The 14,140-nt window shown below is 34.5% G+C and overlaps 1 protein-coding gene across 1 annotated transcript; it reads right to left on the bottom strand.

Annotated features, from left to right (window-relative positions):
- Positions 1–17: 17 nt before the first annotated feature.
- LOC121243278 lies at positions 18–2,648 on the bottom strand. The gene is made up of 2 exons (XM_041141373.1): positions 1,510–2,648; positions 18–302 (listed from the first exon to the last, which is right to left on the bottom strand). Exon 1 carries the CDS (start codon positions 2,588–2,590, stop codon positions 1,898–1,900), a length of 693 nt encoding a protein of 230 aa, XP_040997307.1. The 5' UTR covers positions 2,591–2,648; the 3' UTR covers positions 18–302; positions 1,510–1,897.
- Between the last annotated feature and the right edge of the window lie 11,492 nt (positions 2,649–14,140).

The raw sequence follows: 14,140 nt of genomic DNA, 5'->3' as shown, positions 1-14,140 counted from the left end.
CTCCTTCATGTAGGTCCAGAATGTTACGTACATTCGTAGCATTATGCCCGGTAAAGATTTGACATTATAAAAGAATACCTCATTTATTGAATCATAAAACTTACCTAACATAACAGGTTTCATGATATAAAAGCGAAAACATAATAAAGTAAAAAAAAAAACTAGTCTTGTGTGACATCAACACTTATTCAAATGTCTAAGTATAACTAAACTCATGTGGCAATAACACTTATTCAAGGTCTAAGTCTTTAGGAGTATAATCTACTCTTGGCACTCTTGCTATGTATCCACACCTTCATCATCTGGGACATTAAAATATAAAAGGAAAGAAACAAATAAGTCGAAGACTCAGGAATAACACATCATACTGTAAACTTAATTTTAATCTTCTATGCATAGTCATAAATACATATAACATATAGATTATTCATTAGTAACTTCCGTGGGATTCACGAACTAATCGTGGCAATATAATATGGATGAATGAGTATTGGAGTCCATGCCTATAACCTGATGTATGCATAATTTATTCATCTTGTCTTTCACTTGTATAGTGGCCGTTATAACATAAGTGCATTGGTCTAATTGTCGTTGACCACATAAATCATATGATGAACCATGCTTATGTCCGTGTCATTGCAAAGTCATACCATAACATATGGTGGAGCACCCTTAGGTCCGTGTCACTACATACATCATAACATAACATATGGTGGAACACGCTTAGGTCCATGGCTTACACATCCACCCATAACATAAGGCTAATCTTTAAAGCTTGTTTATCGTTCACATGACTTCTTACTTATCTTATCATAATGCATGTGAACATGATGTTGATTTCATGACTTTCATGGCGTGTCCTACTCATATGCATGGCATAGCATTAAACATTACATATTAACATAAGCATTACATAACATAACCTAACATAAGCATTACATAACATAACCTAAGAATAACATAACATAACATGAGCATTACATGGCATACGTGTGATTTTCATGACATAACATCTATTCTAACAAACAATCTAAATCAGCATAACATACATAATTTCATTCATATGCATATTGTCATAATTCATCAAGGGTTCATGAAAATGGGCTAACCTTGAGTTGGTTGTACATAGCATAGGTAAACAACACATTTTTCATGCAAAACAAAATAGTTTCAGCACATAGACATGGTTTCGAAACAACCACTTCCTTCGTAAAGCATTCTACACAAGCATGGTTTCAAGACAACCAATCCATCCACAAGATTACATCAATCCCATCATATCAAATATCACCAAATCCATTAGGAGATGCCTCCCTTGAATTTCTATGGGGCAATTTCTAAGTATATAATTGCGAACTATGTCTTAACTAGTCAGTGTAGCAACAGACAATATACAATCAAGATTTTTTGGTGTTCTCACATCCAAACAAACATAAGAGCACGATATAAAAGAGTGGGTGACACTCGTATCAAACAAGACTATAGCATAGTGAGAAAATAATAGAGTACCTATAACCACATTTAGATGGTGTTGTAGCCCTCTGCCCACTTCCTTTAGCTAGAGCTAATGTGTTCTTTTTCGGGCAATCTTGGGCCATATGGTTGGGCTCTTTACACATAAAGCAAGCATTCTGACCCAACAAACAGTTTCCCAAATGCATTTTTTGCAAATCTTGCAAACTGGGTAGGATTGACTACCCCGAGATGGCCTCGGATGGTTACTTGGAGTAGGCTTCTTGTTTTTGTTAGGCACTTGTAGTGGTGGTTGGCGTTTCTTCTGATTGAAAAGCTCTGCATTCGCCCTTATATCTTCTTCCACAAGAGTGGCTCGAGTAACCAAGTCGATGAAATTACAGATCCTGAGTGGTATTAAGCGACTCCGAATTCTCGGATGTAGTCATCGTTCGAACTTTGCTGCCTTCTTCACTTCATCTGGAATCAAGTAACTTGCAAAACGAGACAGCTCCACAAATGTTGCAACATAATGCTCGACAGTCATAGTCCATTGAACCAATTCATCAAACTGTCTAGTTCTTGCCTCCTGAAGTTCCTGGGAGAAGAAACAATCTAAAAACACCGGCTTGAAGCGACCCCAGGTGATGGGTACTCCTTCATCGAGTTTCTTCTTATTGAAAAGCTCTGCATTCGCCCTCATATCTTCTTCCACAAGAGTGGCTCGAGTGACCAAGTCGGTGAAATTACGGATCTTGAGTGGTATTAAGCAACTTTGAATTCTCGGATGTAGTCCTCGCTCGAACTTTACTGCCTTCTTCACTTCATCTGGAATCAAGTAACTTGCGAAACGAGATAGCTCTACAAATATTGCAGCATAACGCTCGACAGTCATTGTCCCTTGAACTAATTCATCAAACTGTCTGGCTCTTACCTCCTGAAATTCTTGGGAGAAGAAACTATCTAAAAAAGCCTGCTTGAAGTGACCCCAAGTGATGGGTACTCCTTCACCGAGTTCCTGGTGCAAAAGCGCTCGTGCATAATACCACCAATCATCAACTGCATCCACCAACATGTAAGTGGCATACTCTACCTTCTGATCGTCAGTACAGAAAAGCGCCCTGAAGATCTTCTCCATCTTCTTGATCCACCTTCAGCATCTAGCGATTCTGACTTGCCATCAAAGGTCGGAGGGTGTTGTTGAGTAAACTGATCTAGGGTGCATTTGACTTGGGGAGCCCTAGGTCCCATGCCTTGGCCATTGGCAAAAGTTTGGAAAAATCGTGTAGCAACAACAACCAGAATCTCAGACTCGCTTTGTTGTGATTCTGTAGACTCTTCGGGGTGCGCGTTGCTATGTGTGGTTGGTGCCATTTCTAAAGCTAACATCACACAACACAGTTCACACAAATAAGCAAGTAGTCGCACAAGATATTTAATCATACAATCAATTAAGAATATAGCAACAAGCAATAAACATAGTAGCAAATAACGTCTATGGAACTCTCGAGCTGGACAAGAATCATCCTAGGTATTTCCCATCCTAGAGTCCTTTTGTCTAAAAGTCTAAAAAATCTCTCAAGCTAGACTCTGATATCAAATTGTAACATCCCTTCTCGTAAGTCCAGAATGTTACGTACATTCGTAGTATTATGCCTAATAAAGAGATTCGACATCATAAAAATATACTCCCATTTATTGAGTAATAAAACTTACCTAACATAACAAGTTTCATAATATAAAAGCTAAAACATAATAAATTAACATAAACTAGTCATGTGTGACGTCAACTCTTATTCAAATGTCTAAGCATAACTAAATCCATGTGACAATAACACTTATTCAAGGTCCAAGTTTCTGGGAGAATAATATACTCTTGGCACTCTTAGGCCCGGTTTGTATTCGCAAGTTATCTCAACTCATTTCAACTCATCTCAACTCATCTTACTACTATTCATTATTATTCATCAACTTTAACTCACAAATCTCACTACTATTCACAATTCATCTCACTACTATTCACAATCTATCTCAACTCATCTTCGAATCCAAACGATACCTTACTCTGATCCATTATTTAGGACATTAAAAAATAAAAACAAAAAAATAATTAGTCAAAGAATCAATAATAGCAGATCATATTAGAAACGTAATTTTAACTTAATCATGGCAATACATGTAACATGGATGAATGAATATTGGACTCCATGCCTCTAACGTGACTCATGCATAACTTATTCATCTTGTTTTCCACTTGTATAGCAACCATCATAACATAAATTATATGGTGAACCACGCTTAGGTCCGTGGAATCGCATAATCATAGCATAACATACAGTGAAACACGCTTATATCTTCACCACATAATCATAGCATAACATATGGTGGAGAGCGCTTAGGTCTGTATCACCGCATACATCATGGCATAGCATATGGTGGAGCACGCTTAGGTCCTTGTCACCGCATACATCCTAGCATAACATATGGTGGGTCATGTTTAGGTCCGTGACTTGCACATCCACCCATAACATAAAGCCAATCTTTAAAGCTTACTTATCGTTCACATGACTTATTACTTATCATAATACATGTGAACATGTTGACTTTATGACTTGCATGGCGTGTCTTACTCATGAGTAATTCTACATACAATCGTAAAGTTCGTAAACGCCACATAATCGCTTTGAAAAAGAGTGAGCTTTACTATTAAAAAATTAATTTTTTTCATATAGGTCACATGTTTTATTTACTTTTTTCAAAACAATTACGCGACGATTGCACAATTTATAGTTGCAAATATATTTTCTCCTTACTCATATGCATGCCATAGGATTAAATATGGCATATTAACATGAGCATTACATAACCTAACATAACATAAGCATTACATGGCATACGTTTGATTTTCATGACATAACATCCATTTTAACAAGCAATCCAAATCAACATAGCATACATAATTTTATTCACAAGCATATTGTCATAATTTATCGAGATTCATGAACATGGACTAACCTTGAATTGGTTGTACGTAGCATAGGTAAACAACACAATTTTCAAGCAAAATAGAATAGTTATAGCACACATGAAGGTTATGATCATGCTACTTATCTCATAGCGCTACTTCCTGAATCTTACTTTGTAACTCGTCACCTATACGAGATACTAAGTGTTACTAAAATTTCTATAAAAATGTGTCGTAATAATATACATAGTTAAATACATATTATGGAAATTAATTCTAATAAAATATTTTGTTATATACAAAAATTAATAAATATTAATATTCTTTAAAAAAACTCCTAGCATACTTTTCCTTTTCAATTAATAACTTAGTAAAATATTATATCATAGTCTATCAAAATAAGCCGTGGACACTTTGACTTAAACGCACTTAATATTAATTTTTTTAAAATTATTACCATAATCTAATCATCATTTAATACTTAGTAATAAATCTTTTCTTTCTAAAACAAAATTAATATATTTTTTCAATTAAAATTAAGCTCAAAGTTAAAATGACATAATTATTTCTATAATAAAAATAAAATCAAGCCCACGTGAATCCAAGCCCACTTGAAATATTAGGAAGGCATTCCGGGTACTGCACACTTGACCGAAAGGGCTAAAGGCGTATAGGCCCACCATCACACCTTGAAAGGAGCAACATAACCAAAAGGGCCGTGCGACAGAGCCGAAACTGTTTCGGTATTGAGAGAAGGCAAAACAGACAGCTTACGAGAGAGAAAGCACCTTGCGACGGGTCTGGGTGGTCTGAGTCGAGAATCAAGGTGGTGGAGTACAGAGAGGGAAAAATTAGTTTTGTGGTCTTAAACGGAGAATAACGGAGCGGAGGATGAGAGTGAGGGGTGGTCGTGTGCTCACTGGAGCGGCGCGGGCTTGATGGAAGGAGGTAGGCCGGCAGATTCTGTGGCTACCGAGAAATCCAACTCCCTTTGGTGGTCGACGGTGGACAGGCCAAAAAAACAGAAACTAGTTGATTATTCACGGTAGAGAAAGACATGACAAAGGAAGAACATGTGGTCGACATCCGTCGTGGAGGAAGGAGAGCTTACCGTCGGCGTCTTCTGTGACTGTCTCCGGCGAGGTAAGTGTCTCGGTTGGCTGTGAGAGTGGGTTTTCTCGGTTTGCTGCGTAAGGCTCCGTTGGGTGGTAATTCGCCGTGAGGGAGGAATATTGTGGTGGAAAGAGAGGATATATATTTGAAGGTTTTTGACGCTCAAATTTGTAGGTTACAAATTAGGAAATTTTTCAAACTTATCACCCGAGAGATATACGGGGCGTGGAGAGGGGAAGGACCCCGATCAAATTAAAGGAAAAATTTATTAATTATTTATCTTCTCAAAATCTCTTAATATGATATTAAATAATAAATTTAAAAATAAAATATAATAAATAATCTTCAATTATTTAATCCCACATCATGAGAGGATATATTAAAAGAGATTATGAGTAGCATTATTCCAAATAAAATCATAATCTTATGAAATAAATTTTTCGAGTAATGCTAGATACAGTCGTGGAGTGAGTAAGCATCGCGTAATTTTTTTGAAAAAGAATAGAGTTTACTATTAAAAAATTAATTTTTTTATGAGTTTCGTACTTACTCACTACTTTTTAAAAAAATTACGCACTTTACGACAGTAAATATTATTTCTCAAATTTTTAAGAAGGGTGATGTTGCTTTATCCAAAAGTTATCTCTAGTGCATTTTAATTTTATTTTAAATGTTAAAAAAACACAAATTCTTTAGTGATAAATTTTTTTAACATTTAAAAAAAAATCAAAATGTTAGAAGCAATTTGAGTGGCAACTAGGGGTGTAACCGGTCCGGTCCGGTCCGGTTTTGAACAAAATCTAAGACCGAACCGGTATGTACCGGTTTTGTATTTTCCAAAACCAATTACGCACCGGTTACCCTCCTAAACCGGTACTTCCGGTTTTACCGATTTCCGGTCCGGTCCGGTCCGGTTTTCCGGTTTTTTAAAAATGTAAATTTCATAGTTTACATATTCACTGAAAACCCAATCACATATTCACAAAAATCTCAATATCACAAAACCTAATCACAAAAATCTTAATATCACAAAATCCAATCACATAAATCTTAATATGTAATTTAAAAAAAAAAAAAAAACTTTCCCAGGGGCAGATTCGGTAGAGAGACGGCAAGACTCTGAGAGAGTTGAGAGAAGACTACAGACTAGAGAGAGTGAGACACTGGACTCGGGAGAGACGAGACTGAGAGAAGAGAGAGTATTTGAGACTGAGAGCGGGAGAGATTGAGATTTGAGCTGAAAACGGTGCTGCCGTGCTGCGTGTGCGTGAGAGATAGAGGCTCGAGGCTTGGAGCACTGGAGCGGCGATCTGCGATTTTAGTTTCTAACTTTTTAGGGTTGAAGACTTGAAGTGTAATGACTATAGACTAATGAGTCATTAGTCAATGACTAATGAGTAATGATTCAATGAAGGGTCGGCTGAAGCTTGCGTGACTATGTGTTTTATTCTTAAATGATATTATGAATTTAATATAACTATATATAAATATTTGTAATACTGATACATTTTGATTTAATATATTTTCAATGTAATATATTTAATAGACTATAGTAATTTAATATAACTATATATAAATATTTGTAATACTGATACATTTAATATATTTTCAATGTAATACATTTAATAGACTATAGCAATTTAATATAACTATATATAAACATTTTTTAATATATTTTCAATGTAATACATTTAATAGACTATAGTAATTTAATATAACTATATATAAATATTTGTAATATACATTTAGCCTACTAGTATAGTTATATATTAGTATTAGTTATAGTGATTTAGTATAACTATATTAGTATAACTATAATTATAGTCTATATTAAACTATTAATATTAGTTAAATAGTTATAAACTTATATATTAGTATAGCTATATAATATATTAGACTATATAATAGATTAATAGTATTAATATTAGTCTATTAGTATAGTTATATTATATATATTAGTATTAGTTATAGTAATTTAGTATAACTATATTAGTATAATTATAATTATAGTCTATATTAAACTATTAGTATTAGACTATTAGTTAAATAGTTATAGACTTGTATATTAGTATAGCTATATAATATATTAGACTATATAATAGTATTAAGATTAGCCTATTAGTATAGTTATATATTAGTATTAGTTATAAACTATATATTAGTATTAGTTATAAACTTTTAGTGATTTAGTATAGCTATAGTGATTTAGTATCACTATAGTCTATAGTGATTTAGTATAACTATATTAGTATAAGTATAACTATAGTCTATATTAAACTATTAGTATTAGACTATTAATTAAATAGTTATAGACTTATATATTAGTAAAGCTAAATAATATATTAGACTATATAATAGTATTAATATTAGACTATTAGTATAGTTATAAGTTATATATTAGTATTAGTTATAAACTATATATTTAATATTAGTATTAGTTATAAACTTTTAGTAAAATCTTTTAGTATTAATTATAAGTATAACTATAGTCTATATAGTCTATATTAGACTATTAGTATTATTTATAAACTTATATATTAGTATTAACATTTAATGTAATAATTTATAAATTATAATATGAAATTATTTCATATATGAATATATATAATTATATATATTATATATAAAAATTTCACATATAAATTTATAATTTTATATATTAATATATATATATAAAATATATTGTATAAAACTTAATAACTTATATATAAAAATATTTTTTTTGTATATTTTTTTATGAACCGGTCTGGTCCGGTCCGGTCCGGTTCCAAAAATCTTAAAACCGGAACCGGCGGGTTTTAGGATTTTTGGAACCGGTCCCGGACCGGACCTGTTCAAAACCGGTAAAACCGGTCCGGTCCGGACCGATTTTCCGGTTTAAAATTACACCCCTAGTGGCAACTTAGCATTTTTCTAATAATAATAATAAAACTAAATCCATAATTTAGAACCGTGTGTTACACTATCCCCGATAAATATGAGGACTTAGACAATAATCCCCATAGTCAATTTTTTAATCTACGTTTGGATAGTAAGGTATTGTTAAGTATTCTGTGAATAGTAATGAAAAAGTAATGATAAAATATTTAATAGTAGTGAATAGTAGAAAAAATTAAGTAAAAAATAATAATAAAATAATAAATAATAGTGAGAATATTATGAGACTATCTTGAGGTACTCTACCAAAACTAGTTAGGCCATAGAGCTAACAATGGGCTATTTTTATATGTTGCTCTTCCTTATCGATGTTACATTATCTATTTAACTCCGTTGCAGAAGATAGAAAAGGTAGGCAGTTGATTTAATTGCAAATGTAGTCTAGTTTGTAGGTAGGATGAATTGGGGGATTTGATGAGTCTTCTGATACTCAAAGTGGCAACCCAAATCTTTGAGGGTATGCCCTTTTTTCCCTGATTTGAAGATAACTGCTTTGAAGTCAGAATTTTGGTGCTTGCAAAATGTTTCCATCACAAACTTTGAGGAATATCTGGATGAGCTACGATAGATATGATGAAATTCATTTGAGACCCGGAGGTTCTGTTTGCATTGAAATGGTAAGTGCCATATCAAATCTGGATTTAGATCCCGTAGAGTTCTTGACTGAACTATAGGGCTTAGAGTTAGATAGAGATAGTTACATGAAAGTAAGTCCCATAATATTTATTGACCATTTAATGTTGTCAGAGCAATTTACTCGAACATCTATAAATATTGTGGAGTTTATTTCATGTATCTATTTCTCTCCCATTCTAAGCCCTAGAGTTTTTGGCCGGACGCTAGGGGACCTCTATCTATGGGTGCTATCCGCCTCCTACGGGGTAGCCCCCCCCCCCCCCCCCCCCGCGGCTCATGGGCGGGGGGTGGGGAATTTTTTCCCGTACCCCGCCCCCGTCCATGTTGATGCGGGGTACCCCGTTCGCTTGCCGAGATGCAGGGGTAGACCTCCATTCGTCCGCCCCCCCGCCCCCTACTGTGCCTTTGGCCCAACTCAGTTATCTAGGCCCTAAATGGCCCAGAATCTGTTTTTGGGCTACTTTGGGCCCAGAATTAAAAATAAATATATTTAAAAATTGAAAAAAAAATATAGATAGAACTATTAACTATATACTAAGTTTCAACTATTAACTAATTAAATAATAATCATCACTAAGGCACTAATCTATAAGCTATTACAATTTACAATTATACAAATTAAGAGAACTAATAAACTATTACAATATTACAAACTCCTGTAAAAATATTAAATATTACAAATTGTACTATTAACTATTGTAGCAACATTACAATTAATTGTAAATTAACAAAATCATGACTTTTCAATTTGACCAATTTAGGGTGGCGCCGTGGCGGTGAGTTCACTGAGTGGTGAGTTGTGTCGATTGCTGTGAGATTGAAAATCAAGATCATAAAAGTTAATAAGTTATAAAACCTAAAATATTAATAAGTTAAAAATAAAACAAATTATAATTATAAAATTATAAAGATGAAACAAAAATTTAAAAAATTAAAATACAAAATATTAAAAGTACTAACCAAGATGAGATTGAGATTGGGCCATTGGAATTTGGGATGAAGATGAGGTAGATAAGCATAGATTGGTCATTAGGATTCGACATATGTATATTGTGAATATAAAAGCTAAAAAATATACAAGCAAAATAATTAGATACTAAAATATTATATAAAATTATAAATGAAAAAAACAATTAAGGGACAAATTGTGCAAACTATGGCAATGGTGGGTCCAATACACACAAAGTCATACTGCATCGAAGGTAGCCGTAGACGTCGTCTCATGTATCACTATAACAATTAAATTTGAAATGAAACTAATGAATACCAATTAAATGAAAATAAATAAATTAAAATAAGAAATTAGAAAATAAAATTAAAATAAATACTAGATCCAGACTGATCACCACCCTCCTCCTCGACGTCAGCCTCCTCATACTCGAGAACATCCAAAACATGAATTAGAGTTCCCTTGATCCAATTCTGCGTGCAAATCAAAGCCTCCACAGTGGTAGGAACTAATGAACTCCGAAATGAATCAAATACACGCCCTTCGGTGCTAAAGGCCGACTCTGAGGCTACGGTGCTAATAGGGATGGCTAAAAGATTGCGAGCTATCTATCCAAAGACGGGATACTTCATGGCATTCACCTTCCACCAACTTAATATATCGAAGTCTTGTGAAAATGGTAGAGTCTCTGCTGCTAAGTATTTGTCTATCTCTGACTGAGCCTCTACAGAACTCCAGATGAAGGGGGTCTGCTCCAACCTCTCACCCAAGTCCAATTTACGTCTTTTCCCAACCTCGGCTTCTGGAACTTGTGGGGGGGGGGGTAGGTGCCACAATATTACCACCTCGTAGGACGGTAAACTCATCAAATAATCTACTAAGGGTTTCCCAAACCCTTACTGCAATAAGCTTCGCCCATGCTTGCCCGTACGCAAGGCCCAATCCAAATACCATGTCATCCACCTTAAACCTCGGGTCAAAGACGACAGTTACATATAACAAAATATTAGCTCTAGTAAAATCTCCCAAATGCTTGTCATACTTTGTCCTCATAACCAATGTCATCTCCTGCAGCCTAATGTGACCACCCACGACCGTGTCATCTAATTCTTCTTTTACCCTATATATTTGCTGACAGAATTGATGGGAAATATGGTACAAAGTTCCAGATAGGGTCGCGGTGACCTTGTAAAAACGTCTCAAAAACTGTACAAAAATAGATACAATTTTCCAATTATCATCTACAGGTTTCCCCAATCCCTTGTGATCATCAAAATATTTAACATATTGGATGTCTTTGTCACCTAATAATGCAAATGTCAGCTTATATACTTGGGCCGCCTCTAACATAAAAAATGTTGAGTTACATTGTGTAGGCATATCAGTACAAAGGTCTTTCTTAGATATTAGGCCTGCAGACCTCGCAACAACCTTGAATTTCTCCAACCTCGAATGAGAAGATCTCACCCATCTCACAGCAATCTTGACCCGAGCAATCGCGTCATGAAGATCCCTCAAACCATCAGTGACAATAAGATTCAAAATATGTGCCGCACATCTCACATGCAGACACTCATCACCCATAATTGTCTTATTTGCCTCTCTAAGATAGGTCTTCAGATGTCTCAATGCGATATCATTAAACGAGATATTATTAACTGTGACTGTAACAACTCGGGTCAACCCCCACTCCTTTATTGCGGCTTCCAAGGCCTTCCCAATTGTTTCACCCTTGTAATCGGTAATTTGACAAAATTTTATAATTTTCTTATGCAATGTCCAATGACAATCAACAAAATGCATAGTCAAAGACATATAATTAAAATTTTGGACTGATGTCCAAGTATCAGTAGTGAGGCAAACAAATTGACCTGCCAATTGACCCCTCAACTTCTCTTTTTCAGTGTAAAAATGTTTCTTTTTATCTTACGTTGGAATGCTTATAATAGATAATCTAACATACGAACGTAATAACCAAAACGTTCGCACGTATAAGCTTATCCTTCGAACGTGAAATTTTACGTTCGAACGTGTACCAGAAATAATTTATATTATAGTACATAATATGCATCATAATATTAATATTGCTCAATTTTTTTTTCTTCCTTTTATGATATGGCTCATCTTCTGACAACTAGGAAAAGGGGGAGGGAAGGATCAAGCAAGGACACGTCTCGAATCGGGGCTCAAACAGTGATGCATGAACTAGAAGTCATGATCAACCGGTTCCACGACCTCATATGGGAGAAAAAGAGTATTCGAGATGTGTTCCAGACGAGAGGCTGGATGAGTATCTACACATTAAGGGGTAACATATACCCCTCAATGGTTCGGGAGTTTTATATGCAGATGTGCTCCATGCCTAAGGATGAATCCTCTCACACCGTGACAGTACGCGGTTGTGTGAAGAGTTGTGTGGGGTTGGTTGTGTAGGCGTGTAGTGTGTTGTGACCTTATTCGGGATTGGAATAAGTGGCTGTACAGATTATGCTATGATTAATGTTGGGCTAATATAAACTTAGCTATTGATTGGCTTATCCAGTTTTATCTCTTAAGGGTTATGAACTTTGGTTAGTTAAGTTGGTATACTAGCTTGGTATAGTTATTAACGTGTTCATAATTATTATAATATAGGTTATTGTGACGCAACTAGAGTACAATTTCAGAATTTAGAGAATACACTGCAAGAGTCAGGTAAGCAGAATTCCTATGTTAGGCTTTACAAGAATTGTTTAGACTGAGGTTGACTTTCTAAAAAATTTTTCATATTTTTGTTATGAAATGAGAACTTGGGAAAAACAACCTCAATCGTTTATTTGCATTACTCATGAAATCTGTATGAAAAAAAGAAAATGTTTCTGACATGCATTGTGTAGACATGAGTTATATTTTTGTAACGCTATCTCTGAAATCTGAATAAGAGCGATATTAAAAATCTGAAAAAAAATTGTGCATTGATTTGGAAAAATGCTCCGACTTTTGTTTTCAGTATGTGAGAATGATCTGAATATGTTTTGATACTTTGTTTTGTTTTGATGTGGCATCTGAAAAACTTTGGCATGGTGTACTGATTTTGTATCTGACTCTGCTCTGCTCTGCTATGCTTTGTTATGCTCTGCTCTACTCTATTTGGATTGGTACCAACTTCTCTGTCTCTAAGTGCATCCACTTTGGAAACAAAATGATTTTATGTGGTCTTTCCTGTATGCACACTCGGGCTCTGAGAAGAATAAGGGAAAGATTTCACCTCTGTCTCTGCCCGGTTTGGCCATCGGGGATAGCACAACCCTACCACGGGGGTGAAAAATGGTCTCTACTCTATGAGATGCTCTGTTTTGATGTGATGATGTTGCTCATGTTATGTTATGCCAAAGTACTCTGGGTTTTATGTGTCTTAAAACCATCGCTCTGTTACGTTTGTAAACATGTTTTGTTCTGCATAATAACTCTGAAAAATATTTTGCTCTACATAATGTACTATGTAAATGCCCATGTTTGCATGCTAGTATATGTCCTCTGCTTACTGAGTTGTTGATATCTCACCCCTTATCTCCACAATATTTTTCAGATATTTTGGATACTTCAGCGAAAGTTCAAGAATAGGAAACATGGGTAAGGCTATGTGAGTATAGTGTATTAAATACAAAGATGATACTTGTTAGAAAACTTTTTTTAATAGCTTCGTTTTGCTCTGTTGACTTAGTACTTTAGGAAAGTTGGCATTTATTTTGAGACTGTCGTATTCTTAGTTAATTTTTTGAAGTAGATTGTTTAAAACAATGAGGTCTATGAGTAATTAAGGAGTTAGAGTTTAACTACAATGAGGTCCATAAAAAATATTTTTAACCCAATTAAAAAATATTTCAAGAATTTAACTACAATGACAAGTCCATTAGACAATTTGATACCCGCTAAAAAAAAAAAAAACCAATTTGGGTCCGTAAAATAGTACTCAAAAAAATTCAACTGGGCTTTTCATATGCTTAACCCAAAAATATTTAAAAAATAGGTTTGGTGCTGGACCCGGGTGTTACAATCGATGACTTGTTCGATTAGTTACAAGGAGCAACAATAACTTTTAAAATCGA

Source organism: Juglans microcarpa x Juglans regia, chromosome 8D, assembly GCF_004785595.1.
Source record: "Juglans microcarpa x Juglans regia isolate MS1-56 chromosome 8D, Jm3101_v1.0, whole genome shotgun sequence".
In the NCBI taxonomy this organism is placed as follows: domain Eukaryota; kingdom Viridiplantae; phylum Streptophyta; class Magnoliopsida; order Fagales; family Juglandaceae; genus Juglans; species Juglans microcarpa x Juglans regia.
Note: the sequence above shows the minus strand (reverse complement) of the source record. Positions and strands in the feature narration are given on the sequence as shown.